At 39.8% G+C, this 17016-nt stretch overlaps 1 protein-coding gene across 1 annotated transcript in view; it reads right to left on the minus strand.

Moving 5' to 3' along the window:
- Positions 1–16579, minus strand: part of LOC134216785 (intraflagellar transport protein 52 homolog) — a 70089-nt gene extending 53510 nt beyond the window's left edge. The window contains exons 1-3 of the mRNA XM_062695590.1: positions 16261–16579; positions 16143–16203; positions 15502–16067 (exon numbers count right to left, since the gene is read on the minus strand). Coding sequence (XP_062551574.1) covers positions 15502–15566 — 65 coding nt within the window. The 5' untranslated portion in view covers positions 15567–16067; positions 16143–16203; positions 16261–16579. The remainder of the gene's footprint in view (positions 1–15501; positions 16068–16142; positions 16204–16260) is intronic.
- Between the last annotated feature and the right edge of the window lie 437 nt (positions 16580–17016).

Genomic DNA, 17016 nt, shown 5'->3' on the forward strand with positions numbered 1-17016 from the left:
ATGTTCTCATGTAACTCTCAAGTGAAAATTATTTTAAGTGATATTCACACAGTTCCACCGGTCTTGTGAGAGACACCCGACTAGAAGAGCGTAATAAAAATTGATCACAATTTTAACACATTGTGGTGTTTATACCTTTTTTCGATAAAAAAATTCTTAGTAGCCATTTATTTAGAACATAGTATAATTACAGAGTTCGTTCGACTAATACTAAGCAAAGGCTAAACTGGAACGGTCAACAAATATTTAAGCATGTACCGAATTTTTTTTAAACACTAAACGATTATTCCATCTCACCACCCTAATGTTTTTTTTTAAATGTAAATAAGGATTGCCCCTGGACTACCACGTTCACCGAAATTGCTCGAATAGCAAGCCATAGTGCTGCCTTATGCTCTTTTTTATTCCTTTTGATTTCAAACTGCAGGATATCCTCAATATCATTTATTCTCATTTTTAAACGACTATGGATAACATCGCTGCACCAATCCCAATTTTTTCTGGCTTCGGTGCAAGTTTTTAATCTGTGTGTATTGGAATCAACAAATCCGCATTTAATGCAATCCGATGATGCTAGGTTACCAATATTGTAAGCCTTTAATTTTTCTTTATTACTAATCATGTCATTCAAGAATAAATAAGCATTGGATCTGTCCTCAAGAGTTAAAAAACTTTGGCCAAGATTTTCTCAAATGATATTCCAATTAGCATCATAATCAATTTCAACTTTGGGAGGCTGGAAGGACTGTGCAAGAAAATAATCATATAACAGCTTGGTTGTGGATAGATTAAAATTATCTTTTAAGTATTTACTTGTTTCAATCCATTCTAATTACGAGACAATTTCTGAAGTTGGTTAAAGTTCAATAAATAGATTTCTTCTAGCATATTCGGTTCAACATCCCCGCTGACAAAATGTCAATTATTACCGAGTTGATCGGTAAAACACTATTGAGCACTCGGTAAAAAAATACTGAGGGATTCTGCAAAAAAATACTGCAGGCCCTGGCAAAAAATGAAGCGAGTTAAGTAATAGTAATAAAAGTAGCAACGTTTAGCACAATTGTTAATGATATTTATTATTTTGTATTTTCTGAATACGTATTACGTTTTCAACCACTGCTGTGTAGGAAAAACCGAATGTATCTATATAACAACAAGGGTTATTCGAAAGACATTTCCAGAGCGAAATGCCAGCTATTTAGCGGATGTAGCTGGTATTGATTCCGGCGTGTTGCCTACTGCATCATGTTACGGCATATTCCTCCGGACGTCTTTATTTAGCCAAAATAAACGGTTACGGCGAAGGCTGATGATTCGGACTCTGTTCTTTCCTGGAAATTAACAATAATAAATATAATCTGTAGCACCTATTCAGCATGTGAAAATTCTTTGGCATATATTAGCAAAAAATGAACTCACCGCAAATTAAATGAAGACCGATTTTGTATTAGTAGCACAAACCCGCGAAGAAAATATGTGTTTCCAAACCGCACTGCACAGTTTCTGATTTGAAAAAAAAACATGGCATCTCATTAAGCGGCACATGTCTAAAACAGGGAGCTCGGTATTTTTTTACCGAGTGCTCAGTAAAGTGCATTGAATTTTGCTGTGTCGTCGGTTAATTTTTGGCAAGCACAAAATGTTTTCTTAGAACTGAGTTGATCGGTAATTCATACTACCGAGGTTCAGTAATACATTTTGAACTACTGAGACATCGGTGAAAAACATTGTAGAAGTCAGTAAATTTATTTCAATTAACTGAGCTCTCGATTAAGAAATTCTTTTACCGGATAAAATCAGTAAAACATATTACCGAGCTGAAATTCTCGATTTAAGTGTGTATGCCTAACACAGAATTGCCCAGGCACGAAAAAGGATGAAGCAAGATCCAGCCATAGATATCACAATACGCTGATATAATTTTAAAGGGTTACCTTATCTGCAATAGTGGGGCTGGGTCGGCCACACTCTACGTAGGGGCGGAAACGAAATCTGTAAACAAGCATTAGACTGGAACCCAGCGGGACATCGCAGCAGAGGCAGACCCAGAGGCTCATGGCGGCGAAGCCTCAATAAAGAAATAAAAGAAGTCGACCGAAATCTAACCTGGCAACAGGTTAAAGCGATAGCCGGGCAACGCTCAGGATGGAGATCTTTCAAGTCGGCCCTTTGCACCACCGGAGGTGTACAGGATCCGTAAGTAAGTAAGTAAGTTATCTGCAATAGACAATTAATGTTTTTGAAAAATAATCTTGTTCAGCCTTAAACAAAAATTTCGTAGGTTATAATCTGGTTACGACCTGTAAATTTTTTTTAACTGCACAGTAATCAATATATTTTGTATCTGATTCTGATATAAATTTCTACCAAAACATGTTATTTTTGTTAATAAAGTTTAAAAAAAATATTTTTGTGATGAAATTGTAACAAAAATTTGAAAGGTTTTTGTTTCAAGTAGTGTAATTTTTTTTTATTAAACTTAGATATTACTTATAGATATGTTGATATAATGTTGATATGACCTTCTAGTCGAAAAGCGTGCTATTTCAAAGGTGTTGTACTTTTTACAACGGTTTTGTTTGTATGGCTTAAAGCCGTCTATCTTCGAGAATGATTCCTTTCGTCCAGAACCTTCAAAAAATTTACGTTCAGATTATTTGATTAATACCAAAGGCGAGAACATTCTGAGCATGAGCATGAGCATGAGCATTATGACCGCACAATTCATAGTTACTACTCCATGATTGACTGAATTTGCGAAATTGTACAGAGAACACAATAAATGGGGCTTGGGATTAGCTACCCATTCTCAATGGACACGCAATCACATTGCTGAACGCCGCCTACAAGGTACTCTCCCAAATTTTATGCCGTCGACTAGCACCAACTGCAAGGGAGTTCGTGGGGCAGTACCAGGTGGGTTTTATGGGCGAACGCTCCACCACGGACCAGGTGTTCGCCATTCGCCAAGTACTGCAGAAATGCCGCGAATACAACGTACCCACACATCATCTATTCATCGACTTCAAAGCCGCATATGATACAATCGATCGGGACCAGCTATGGCAGCTAATGCACGAACACGGTTTTCCGGATAAACTGACACGGTTGATCAAAGCGACGATGGATCGGGTGATGTGCGTAGTTCGAGTTTCAGGGGATTCTCGAGTCCCTTCGAAACCCGCAGAGGGTTACGGCAAGGTGATGGTCTTTCGTGTTTGCTATTCAACATCGCTTTGGAAGGGGTAATACGAAGAGCAGGGATTAACACGAGTGGTACAATTTTCAATAAGTCCGTCCAGCTATTTGGTTTCGCCGACGACATAGATATTATGGCACGTAACTTTGAGAAGATGGAGGAAGCCTACATCAGACTGAAGAGGGAAGGTAAGCGGATCGGACTAGTCATCAACACGTCGAAGACGAAGTACATGATAGGAAGAGGTTCAAGAGAAGACAATGTGAGCCACCCACCGCGAGTTTGCATCGGTGGTGACGAAATCGAGGTGGTAGAAGAATTTGTGTACTTGGGCTCACTGGTGACTGCCAAAAATGACACCAGCAGAGAAATTCGGAGACGCATAGTGGCTGGAAATCGTACGTACTTTGGACTCCGCAAGATCGAATAGAGCTCTCCGCCGTACCAAACTGACAATCTACAAAACGCTAATTAGACCGGTAGTCCTCTACGGACACGAGACCTGGACGATGCTCGTGGAGGACCAACGCGCACTTGGAGTTTTCGAAAGGAAAGTGCTGCGTACCATCTATGGTGGGGTGCAGATGGCGGACGGTACGTGGAGGAGGCGAATGAACCACGAATTGCATCAGCTGTTGGGAGAACCATCCATCGTTCACACCGCGAAAATCGGACGACTGCGATGGGCCGGGCACGTAGTCAGAATGTCGGACAGTAACCCGGTGAAAATGGTTCTCGACAACGATCCGACGGGCACAAGAAGGCGAGGTGCGCAGCGGGCAAGGTGGATCGATCAGGTGGAAGATGACTTGCGGACCCTCCGTAGACTGCGTGGTTGGCGACGTGTAGCCATGGACCGAGCCGAATGGAGAAGACTCTTATATACCGCACAGGCCACTTCGGCCTTAGTCTGATCAAATAATAATAATCTCAATGGACACGTTTCGGGAGCTCAAATATTTAAAGTCAATAACGGCGCCGGCCACGTCCTTACGGTCATATAGGAAGGAAAGGATTGCTAGTCCAACTTACGTTGCTACTAGAGACCGAGTATACCGCTGCATCTCCACGATTGTCTTGGGATAGGATATCGTTTTAGTTATGAAGAATAATTTATCTGGATTCACTTCGGCAAGTGATGCGATGGGATGGAAAATAACACTAATAAGCTGTCTCGTGACGTGTAAAAAGTTAAAACATGCACGCCCGGTGGCGCATGGAAACTGAGGAAAATCGTGTTTTGGACGATCAAACGGAAGCGCAGCACTCTATACTCACTTGCTCGATGGCTACTGCAAACTATCGCGACCGGAGCAAAGCGCAATACATGCGCATGAGCCATCGAACACAAGAAAGATGTTTTATTATTTCCCGACGACTAAAACACGCACCGCCCTTGCTTGCTCGATGGGTACTGCAAACTCTTAATTTACTCACCCGCACAAAGCAGCACAAACTTTCGGTGACCTGCCGATCGTTTTGCTTTCCGCATAAAGCAAAACTAAATTTTGATGACCAGCCGATCCGCTTACTGGAGATTGGAGAAACACGACTGGACAAGTAACAAGCTTTCACTTTCTTATTAATTTACTCACCCGCGCAAAGCGGAACAAAATTATGGTGACCGGCCGATCCGCTTACTGGAGAAACACGACTGGACAAGAGGCACACTTTCACTTCTGATTTATTTACTCACCCGCGCAAAGCAGCACAAAATTTCGATGACCGGCTTTTCATTAATTAAATGCGGTAAAAAGTATTCGAGCGCCGGGAGTAAAGAACAAACCTGGAGAACGAAAGAAATATTGGTGGAACGGAACCAACAGCTTGACGATTTGTTTTGAAGTAGTACAGTTAGTTGCTACTCCGTGATTGATCAGAACAATCGCAATTGCACAGGGAACCAATGGATGGAAGCATGAGATTTTGCCTTCCAACCTCAATGTGCACAGTCCGAGAGCGCCTCTCCACATCTCGATTTTGAAGGGACCATCGAGATAGGCAGTGATCGAAGAATGGAAGGAAAATTGGAATGGATACTAGATCTAAAATAGCTCGTTGCTATGAAAAATGGCAACAAAGTAAATGTCGTTTCCTTTTGTTGATATGTTTGTTATTGTCCAGTAGCCTAAAAATTTGAACATATCGACATAAGGAGAGTGAATCCTGAACAAAATATGATCAGAATCCACCGAGATAGAGAGATATCGAGATACGGAGATTATCGAGATGTAGAAAGCACAAATAAATGTAGATTGAAGGAACTGAAGAAACATAGGGAGAGATATCAAGATATAGAACATCGAGATCTAGAGAGTCAATTATATTTTAAATGGTCGATAACGGCGCTGGCTGTCGTGGCCGAGCGAATATCCTTAGGACATCCGTCGAATATCTGAATTATCATGGGCTGTGTACTCACAAGTATGTTCTGACAGAACGAGTAGATCTAGTGATACATAGACGATATACCCAATATTCGGATTAGTATCGTCTCTTTCTTTGTTTCGTTCTGTCAATCGAGCTCATATTCGTGTGCTAATGGGCGCCTACTATTCGAACGCCGATTGCTTTGATTTGGCAATTCAAATCTCATTCAAATAATCCATGCTTCCATTTCGTATCTTCGATTATTATTTTAACACAATCCGCTACTACCACAGCCCCCTCATTATTTTTTTTGTTACAGACGACCGGCTTTTGAAGAACAGCAACATCCAATATGGAGTTACAGTTGACAGAGAGGCATGGAGTTGAATACATGGATCTAAGAGATAATCGTTATCCATCTAGGTGGAGTAACTATACTAATCATAAAATCATTGTCTCGTTTCAGCAAACGTAAATCTTCTCAACTACATTTCCCTTTCCTATCAACTCTCTTTTCTTTTAATATACGATACTTGTGGGACTGGTTAAGCCCAGCGCCTGCTAGTGGTTGGAAGCCGGTGTACTATACGGTCTAGCGCATGATAACGGTGAAGGCTTGGTAGGTCTTCACCTAACTTAAGTGTAGATGGGCGAACGCTGTTGGCCAGGGTAAAGGCTGATAAATTACAATTACAATTACAATTACAATTTCCCCGAAAATGGAGCATCAGGCTGGCAATGACTTCAAGGATGGCGGAATGACACAGCTCTTTATTGCACTTTCACCAAATCTCGCAGAAAAATAAGACTCTCTAGAGCGAGCTCGACATATCAAGAACCAAAGAAAACATCTAGGAAAATTGTACAAGCGAAGGTTTTTGAGTCAAAACGGTACATGTTCCTTTGGTAACGATAACGACGAAAACAAAATATATGAACGTTAGCCCGTCTTCGTCAATCTTCGAGTCGTTAACACGATTTTCAAGTTTCTCGAGAAGAAAGCGCCTGATTGGGTAGAATTGTGGATGAACCGAGCACAGGCATCAATAAATGGCATAGCGGAAGGGCCTGTCTTGCGCTTTTGGACACTGCCAAATGTTTGGCAGACAATATCTAGATTTTTCGGATTACGTACACGGTAAGTTTACTATACTTGAACTAACAAATTTTTAATAAATATTTTGATTATCAGGTTTTGAATGATTTCAAAAACTTTTACACAAAATATAGCTAGTTGAAACTCGAGCATGGTTTTGAAGAAGCAATTACTGAAGCTTCCATTCTCGCTGAAGTATCATATCTGGAATCAACATGTTCCCATAAACCCGTTTAATGAATTTATTTGGGACGATCCATTAATTACGTATCGCAAAAAATGCCATTTCAGTAACCCTACCCCCTCTCATGTCACACTTTTCGTATGAAGCATGTAAAAATTTTTTATGGCTCCACACACTTTGAAAATTTATTCAGAAATATCTTTGAAACCATTGAAACCGCATCATCAACCCATTATAAATTTCTTCGAAACCCTAAGACAATGCAATGTAGCTACCAATCAATAGTACTGGGTCCGTACCATCCATAACTAGAAGAATAAATGAAGATTCGAAAACGTATGGAACCACTTTTCAATAACTAAGTGGAAAGGTTGATATTCTCAGAATAATCAGCTGACGGTGAAACGGTTTACAATGGAAACATGCAAACGTTGTCCTCCATCGTCATCCGCGCCATATCGTAGTTAATTCAAACTGACATCTAACCAATGATGTGTGAATTAATTGTTCGGACCCACTTGGTTTGCTCGTAAAAATTACTCTGCCCGTCGCCGTCGGATTCCCGAGAAACAAACCAACGCACACCGGTTGTTGGCACATTTGATGGATTTAGGTCCATTTTCGTGGAAGAATCTGCGCTCACGCGGTTCGATGATTTATTCCCCCGCGGACGCGCAACTCTTGATCGATAACCAAATTCACAACCGTAGCAACGGAACGGATCCAGCAGACAGGCGCACCGCAGCACCATACGGTCTGCTCCTGAGCCCCACCTACAAGGCCAGCTATGCGGCTTGGACCAGTCTCCAAAGTTTAGCGGTGAAGACAACGAAAAAAATGTGCACAAATCATGGAACGCGTTTTTGACGATTTTATCTCGTATCACATTTGTCATCGGGATTAATTGATTCTCGGAATCCTGTGGTCACTAAAATGAAGTTCGGCATCGTAACTGCCACCACCACCGTTGCCGGGACGTGGCCGTGTGGAGAGCCACAACAACTGTGTAGACCTGCTTTCCAGCGCCATCAAGATCAGGGACGTAAAAATATAATGTGTGAAACTTTCTCACAGATCATCGATTCTTGGGGACAAGGTTTCAGTTCTCGGTCGTCGTTCTTCCAATATTTGCTCGGCGGGTATTTTCTCCCGGCTTTCCTGTCTTATGACTCATCAATCTAATTCGATAATGAGACATCCCATAAAATAAATTTAATAATAAATTTGAATATTTATCGGTCGTTTTGCTTTCGTTTCGGCCATGGGTGCACTTTCGGGATCAAGTCACAGGTTCAAGAAAGAGAACGATGTTATAACCGAATTTAATTCAACTCCTATAAAAACGTGGCTCAGGTTTGATGTGCCATTGCGAGGTGAGTATCCATCCTCATCCATCACAATCTGGACGATCGCGCGACGGACAGAGCCGGTCGTACCATGCGATGCTGGCTGGCTGGCTTCGGTTTTGGATGGCAATCGATCGATTGATATGTTCGAGGGCAACGCGCAGGAAAGTGTTGATTTTTTAATCTGGCAGTGCCGTTTAGAGGACCACCGGCAACGAGACATTTCCGAGACCGATCATAGATTGACAACAAGATTATTATCGACCAGTCTTAGCTTTGGTCTGATTGGGGGTTTGAGTAGTGATTGGTTAGATAAGATACGATGGCGGGCAGTGTGTTTACACCCTATTGTAATTGATTGACTGTTTAGTCAATTGGATAGCTCTGATATTCGGATAAGTGTCATATGTATAACAATACTATTTGGTACTGCATAATGATCGAAAATATGCATTTTGTGAAGAACACATTTTAATTTATCATACAAATCAAAATTTCAGTGTGCCACGATGAAAATTTACCAGTAGTTTTCATATGGAAAAATATCTTCAAACACTTCGGAAATCATTCCGCACACTAACCTGTTCCGGGGCTCTAGCTGAGGACATATATCAGAATACCTTCAATTGTATTATGAGCCATGTGATCAATCTTCGGCATTTTTGCAAAAGATTAACTAATTTTATAGTTCAACTATCAATTTTACCCCTTTTGATTCAAAGGAAACATTCCGTGACACCCGGAACTAATTCCGGAGTCCCTGTAAAATACTCGAATCCGATTTTTGAAAAGAACATAGCATGCAATTTATCGAGCTTCATGATTCTTCCCGAAAAAATGTAGGATTATATTTTTATGGTATTGAAACTATCTTTAGCCACTTTCGGAAACATCTGGAACTCTAAGGAAGTGGTTCGTGAAGTGATGTACGTTTTATAAGTCTTTTGACCAACCTCACCAATGTTATTAGTTTTACGCACATTACAACTTTTCAAAACCAGCTAAAAAAAATACAAGCATAATATTTAATGATTTGAGTGTATTACTTCTACGTGAAGTTAAACGATTTACAACGATATGGAAATGCTAATATCATCTTCCAGACGTACATGTTCATGATAAAATTAGAGGCGAAAGTATAGAATTGATAGTTCCGTAAGGTATACTATTTGTGGTGGAGATATATCAGCTTCTACACTAATATTCTTCCCTCCACCTTCATACGGGAGTTTGGCGGAAGGAAGGTCGTGCGGTATATACACCCAACCGGCGGTTGTTAGATTTTCCAACAATTATGTACAAGAATCTACCAAAACCTGTATAAGAACTGGGCATATGCTGGGCATTATACAAATATTGTATAAGAATATAACAATTTTGTAAGCTTTTCTAATTTTTTTTTGTATAAGCAAATATTGCGCTCCGCTCGCTTACAAATCGACTTCTATAAAAACATTCTTCATGCCTGCCGTATCCTAACGGAACCATCAATTCTATACTTTCGTCTCTAATTCTATCATGAACAAGTACGTCTAAGTTTGGAAGATTAGCATTTCCCAGGGATTGAATTCTAAAGAGAATGAACAAGTCTCTCACTTATCATCTCTGTATATATATATACGATTCCTATGTAGCACACCGCGAGAGACTTTTTTCCCAAGCTGTCATGATAGAGAACTGATTCGGGAGGCTAAATTTAATTTTCTTTAGAAAGCTCCAAATTCGGGGAGCACTAGCTCTGATGATGCATTTTAATTTGTTCTACGCAGCTGTGCAGTAATCAATACGAAATGAGCGAAAACAAAGCGAGAATCACCATTTTTCTGTGGGGCTTCCTATCCGATTTTGTTTTTTCGCACTTGTATACAAGTTTGATAAATTTGTTATCATGGCTTGTTATGATTCGGAACCGTTTTTGCCTCTCTTTTATCGTTGCTCGTTATCTATTGAGAGCGATTTCTGCAAACCATGGCATTTCCATATCATTACAAGCATATGTTTCCCTCTGATATTATTTTGAACCTTATTGGTCAGTTTTGGGCACCCGGAACAGTCTAAGGAGCCAAAAGGTCAGTTGACCGAACTGTTCATATAGCATAGCATAGCATAGCATATGTGATTGTACAAATCGTGGGTGGCTATACAATGCTCAATTGAGTAATCTACTGTATATTGTCGCAAATTGGTACTTGGGATTAGTACATTTTCCTATACAGTAGCAGTTGTATACCTGGCCACGTCCTTACAATCACGGAAGGAAGGGAAGGAATGTTAGTTCAACATCTACTAGTGAAGATGCAGGGAACCCATACTACCTTCATAGATGTCTCGGGAAGGAAAATTTGTGTTAGTGGGAAAGGTGAATAATAGGGAGCTCTATTCGACAATATAGAGCATTTGTCAATAACAGTATATGCTGTAAAAATAATAAAATATATTCATCAATTTACTCACGAACCGTCCTAAGGAAAAACAAAACAAAACACAAAATTTCGGCAAATCGCGCGATCGTTCTGCCGTCCGAAACAAGAGCCAACACGCACTGAACTAATTAACTTTATTACCGGCCGCGCAATGCAAAATACAAAATTTCGGCAAATCGCGTGATCGTTCTGCCGTCCGAAACAAGAGCCAACACGCACTCGTCAGTTGAACGAACGGTTCATATAGCCGAAAATTTCGTTTTCCGGAACGGGTAATTTGGTCAAAATAGTCCATTTCGGCTAAAGCTGTTCAGTTATTGACGTAAACTACGTCTAAGGGGAAGACTGGGATACAGGGTGTAAAATGAAAATTTCAAAATTGGGGACCGTCATGAAATCACGTAAGATTTGTAACATTAATAGGTCCTTTGTCTTTCAATGGATTTCAAAGATTTATATATCAATCGATTCGCAAACTATCCACCAATTTGCCAGTAGTATTGAAACTTTTGAGTATTAACGCTAAACTATTGAAAATTTTAGTTCTTTCGTGCATCGTTCATCCCCTATGCAGCGCGTTCCAATCCATGGTAATTGCCCATATTTAGGGTATTATCAATTGTTGAACTGGGATGGCCCAGCTGCTAGACAGTGGAGTCCCTACCCCCTCACAGAGTGGGAGATGCTGGGTGGTAGGGAGTGAGTGCTAGTAATGGACCCCGTGCGTATAATGGACCCCCTGAACAAAAACCAAAAGTTAACGCTGGAATCAACGATTTCCTGCAAATTTCCATTGGATAAAGCTGCTTCACATATCAGGGTAGTTGCTCCATGCAATTGTTTTGGCTTGGGATACTAAAATTAAGTTATATTAACACAAGGCGGGGTCCATAATAGGCAACAGGAACATGTGGAAATGGAACATGTAAATCAAATGGGGGAACCATAATACGTATGTAAACAAACACTATGTTGCGTATTATGGTCCCGGGGGTGGCCATAATAGGCAATCTGGCTACATTATTCTAAAATACTTATTAGTAGTAAAAATGAATGTTTTAGCATGTTTTATGTACGAAACGAATTGCTGATAACTGTTACTTGTTATCTGGTTCTACAGAATGGCAATATGTCATGAGTTTGACTCTAGCGAAGCGATTGAAGTAAATTTCCATCCTTAAGGGGTCCATTACTAGCACTCACTCCCTAGTGTCGGTGGGATAGTTCCTTCTCTTCTATATAGAGCGTAATAATTGATTCAGTTTACTATACAGTCGCGATTCGCTGGTTGGGCCACGAGCTCGACCCAACTAACTAATTCGGTTCATTAGTTGGGTCAACTGACAGCCATTTGAACACGTGTATTTTGATTTGACTTGAACATCACATCACACTGTATTTGGTTTTATGTAGTTTACGTCGAGCGGTCGTGTCTTGTATGCAACCCCAAATTTTTTGTCAAATAAATATATTATCCGATTAGGTCCAGACCAAATGAAATCATTATCTAGTGTTCTTTTTACTATTTTTGAAGTATGTTTTCATATCTCCTTGACCCCGTGCTAATTTGCTGAGAATTTGTCCGAATGCCGAGTTTTATAAATGTTGGTAAACGTATCACATCTGATTTCTCATTGTGAGAGGTCAGAAAAGAAAATATGAAGGAAGATATGAGCAGTGATAAGTCCAAAGTAAGAAGTGATAAATGCTAGAAATAAGTGACTCACATCACATCACTTCTTACTACATACATTTCTCACAGCTCACAACGCACTTCTCTCTGCTCCCTTCTCACTTCTCATTCTTCACCTCTCACTTCTCATTTGTACGGAATTATATCGTAAAGTGAGGGATTTTCTCAACTATTCGGTGAAACGGCATCGTCAACAAGACCAAGTCGTTGAAGGTCCACACGAATAACCCCTCCAACATTACGGTAGTCGAGCAAGCAGTGAAAAGGGTCGATAACTTTCAATACCACGGTTAACTAGGGCTGCTTTTTCAAGTTTACGAAACATATGGAGTCAAGATTAGTCAACGCATCAAATTTCGAGGGTGTCAGAACCCATGAATTCAGCGTCAGAAGTAAAATGTAGTAAATTTCTACTACTAGCACACGTCATTGAGTTGTAGTAACATACTTCAAAATGGTCAGTACCAAGTGCACAAAACTTCGAGTTGTTAGTTTGGTCTGTTCAGTTTGGTTCTACCGCACTACCCCGAATTCCATTACCTCGAAGGCCACTACCTCGAATGGTACAATACCCCGAATGCCATTACCCGGAGTGGCAATTACAAAATTCGCAAAATAATATATCTAAAAAAAAATACTGTAAAGAATTACTTGAAGAAACGCAATTAAAATCTGTATAACCAACATTTTTGATTTACATGTAATTAACTTGGACTGTCATTCTACGCCATTCTTATCTGGGAAAGGGCTATTGTACGAGAGAGGAGATAATACTTTCTTGAAATTATGTCTTTAATAAATGAACCGAACGCGTTTGCCCGGTATAAGGCGAACTGAGAAGATAATGCCTTCTTAAAATCAACGCGACTGCCCGGTATAAGGCAGAAAGAAGAAAAATATCTTCTATAAATGAATCTGTTTGCTAGGGATAAGGCAAACAGGGTATATAATGTCCGGTATAAGGCAGAAAAAAGAAAAATATCTTCTTTAAATGAACTCAATTTGCCCAGTATAAGGCACCCTAGCAGCACACATATTCCACATAGGTTACAGCAACTTCTATATGACCGTATTCAGTAGGCTGACCAGATCATTTCGGCGAAAAAACGGGACAAACGCACTTGCAAAACGGGACATGGCAAAAAAGAAGTCAAGAAATCAAGAGCTGTGGAAATTTCAAAATTTATTTTCATTTTCCGCTTCCGAAGTTAGAGATTTTTTTTTAGAGTTGATCATTCACCACCATAACCTTCTATTGTATTAAGTTAGTTGTGGAAAGGGGTCGTTCAACAATGATGTCACAGGTTTAAGGGGGGGATGGGGTCTAAGATTTTGTGACAGTACATATACTAGGTATACAAAAAAGCGTGACAGAGGGGGGAGGGGGGGGTCTATGAATCTAAAAAAGTAGTGGACGTCATAGTTGTATCACCCCAAAAATACTAAACTACAAATATTTCACTCTTCAAAGAGGCGTGGACAAGAAGAAACAAAAAATTACGCATTTTTCAAAATATTTTTAAAAAGTTGTGAAATTTTGAAATATTATTTTTATTTAATCTTAAATATGCATTGAGGATTTTATTACTGACCAATATCAAAAACTGTTCACGGCAGTATAATTGAGGAAACGTTCGCGGGTAAGAATATCAAGAATCTCAACAGACATTAATTAAATGTAATTTGAATTATTTCCATGAATATGGTTGGCGCATGTAAATAAATATCAAATCTAATCAATTCACAGTCCTGTTCGATTGAAATTGATTTAAATGACTCTTAAAGTAGCCTCTCATCTCGGGAATCTTGTCCATTAATTTTGTTCCCATGTGCTTCCAAAAAGTTGGGACTCATGCAATTTCGTCGCGAAAAGTAAAACAAATTCTGGCTAATTGTTGGAGTCTTATGGGTTTCCGCCGGATTGTATTTTAAATCGGGCCCAAATTCTAATTTACTACAACGGACGCCCACACATATGGAAGCGAAATTTGCAGACAAGCTCCTAATATGTAAACTAGCCTTAAAGTACGTGAGGACCGAAATCAGAACAAATTTTCCCGCAGTTTAAAAGTGTCATCGATCGATTTTGTTCAGCTTTTTAATGTCACTATGTCTGAAACTCGATTTGTGCAATTGCACACCATGTGAAAGATTTAGTTAAAACATGTATTGGAGGGTAACCACTTCCTTCGGTGGGGTGTCGTTAATGTCATCGTTTTTTTACAGTAGATGATTTCGAAATATTTTAAATTATTCAGAAAGACTTTGAATGATTCTTAATGCTCCGAAAAGAATCAAACGATTGAAAAAGATGTGGTAAATCAGATGAAAAAAAAGATTTACCTACAAAAAAGTGCATTGAAAAACCTCCCGTTGTCACCTGTTGTCATTAACTGTTAAAATCCGTAAGAGAAGTCGATCCATGCAAAATACATAACGGCATAGATAGCATTCTTTAAAAGCCACATTAATAACATAACATCTAACACTTTTTTGATGGGTTTCGTCCACTTTCTTTGTATTTGGTTTCAGATTCCTGCTTAAAATATTGAATTTGTTTGAATAATATTTTGAAGCTCTTTGGGAGAATCAATGAAAACGGGACAAATTAAAGATTTTTAGATTACGACGGGACAGCACAACAAGGTCTGAAAAACGGGACTGTCCCGTTTAATACGGTACGTATGGTCAGCCTAGTATTCAGTCACAATCAAGTTGCTGCAACCATTTTTGACTGACTTGTGCTGCTCGGGCAATCAGGGTAGATAATGCCTTCTTTTGTTGAAGATGAAGAGGAGATGAACCATCTTTGAATGAACGCATTTGCTCGGTGTGTGGCAAAAAGAGGAGATAACCCGCATCAATAAAAACAGTTCGATATGATTTCAGAACTACAGTTGAGAAATATTTTCACTGTTTATGTAGATGTGATACGGTTTTCATTTACGCGGCTCAGCGCGCAACGTATTTGATTCTAATGAGCATGTCTCTTTCCGCAATTCTCTACAACTTAGGCAAACTTCAAACTTTACTCCCGGCCAGCTAGCACAAATTGAATGAAGTGTAACTGTAACTCCAACCCAGCAGATTAACCCAAATCAGGAAATCGGCGAAAATAATAATGAATGCTTAATTGAGCGTTAATTCCACATTATGTTCTTAAAACTAATCTGTTTAGCGTACATACATCTCTTCTTCTTCTATTGGTTGTGTGTCTGTATCGATGGGGGCCCCTTGTTGCATTTGGTGCATCGCCGATGTCGCTCCGACTTTGTGCAGAAATGTGCGACCTGCCTTTGTCGCATGAGATGTTGCTCTGGCTATCTCGAACGTGCTGAGTACTTGCCACCGGCATACGACACTTCCACCACTACCGTCGTTGTTGTGTTACGTTGCACACTTTCCGTCGCACTACAATTATGTCGCGTTGCGAACTAGCCACAATCGAACCGATATTAATCGACCACTGCACCACCCGTACAAGCCATGCACACCACACATGCACCACGTCGGTTGAGGTCTTCGCCAGCGATCTACGTCTGCCGTCAAGGGCAAGGCTGTAAATAAAAAGGCCTATGGAAGGCCTTCTGTTTTTTCGTTGTTGGCGAATCTCGTTCGTGTGTCGTGTCGCTTGTATTGCGGATCTATTGCACTGGATACGTTGGCTTGCACGTGTGCTACCCTTTGCGATGTATCGATCTAGCGGACCTGTTCGTATTCGCGCTTCGCTCAGTGAATCGGACCAGATACTTGCTTTTAACGTGCAAATAAGAGGGTAGAGCGTATTAGAACAACGCCAATCACTAGGAGTATTAATGCTCTTTTTACCTGTTATTGTCTTGCAACCAGGATCGGATAGCAGCATATGATTGCTCTATTGAGCTCTTTCCTAGAGGAAGGCATACACATTAGGTTGCGAGATAAGCGAAATAGTGCACTTATATACCTCTGCTTTATGGGACGGCAATATGCTGGAGATTTTAGATGAATGTTTGCTGGCCACTATCGCACTTGCATGCACAATATTTCAACCCGACACTTGGTATGATCGAAGCACTCTGCTCTGGCTATTGTACGAAGAGCTTACTCTGGCTTCGAACAATTGGCGATGGTGCTTTTGTGTGTGGTTTTGGAAGGGGTCAGCTTTCGGTGCGGTGTGCGAAAGATATTGAAGGCGCTATATCGTGTGATTGTCTGGGTTTATTTCTGACCAGTTTGCACTCCGGGAAATTTTGGTGCATTTTATCGGTATTATCTCAAAAGGTGTAACAGATGTTGCTTGATAGTTAAACCTCAGTTGCTTTGAATATTGCACTATATGAAATGGTATTCCAAATCTAATGTTTATAGTGAACACATTGCACACAGTAAGTCAATTTTAAGCTATGTTCAATTTTCGCATAGATCAACGCCCACCTTTTTCACTTCTTTAATATTAGTCGTCAAATATTCTGGTAAGATTAACTAGTTAATCAATTATTTTTCTTCTTAATGACTATGAGTTTTTCTCTATAGGGTAACGGTACCAATAGTGGAGGTATTAGTAGATCCGCAAAAAAATATATAAAAAATATTTTTAAAAATTGATAATTATGGAAAATTTACACCTTTAATATCTTAACCAATAGATAAACTAATAAATTTGCTAACAAAAATGAGATAGATGTCATTTAACATCAACAATTACCAAATATTGCTTGCA

This window comes from Armigeres subalbatus, chromosome 2, assembly GCF_024139115.2.
Source record: "Armigeres subalbatus isolate Guangzhou_Male chromosome 2, GZ_Asu_2, whole genome shotgun sequence".
NCBI lineage: Eukaryota > Metazoa > Arthropoda > Insecta > Diptera > Culicidae > Armigeres > Armigeres subalbatus.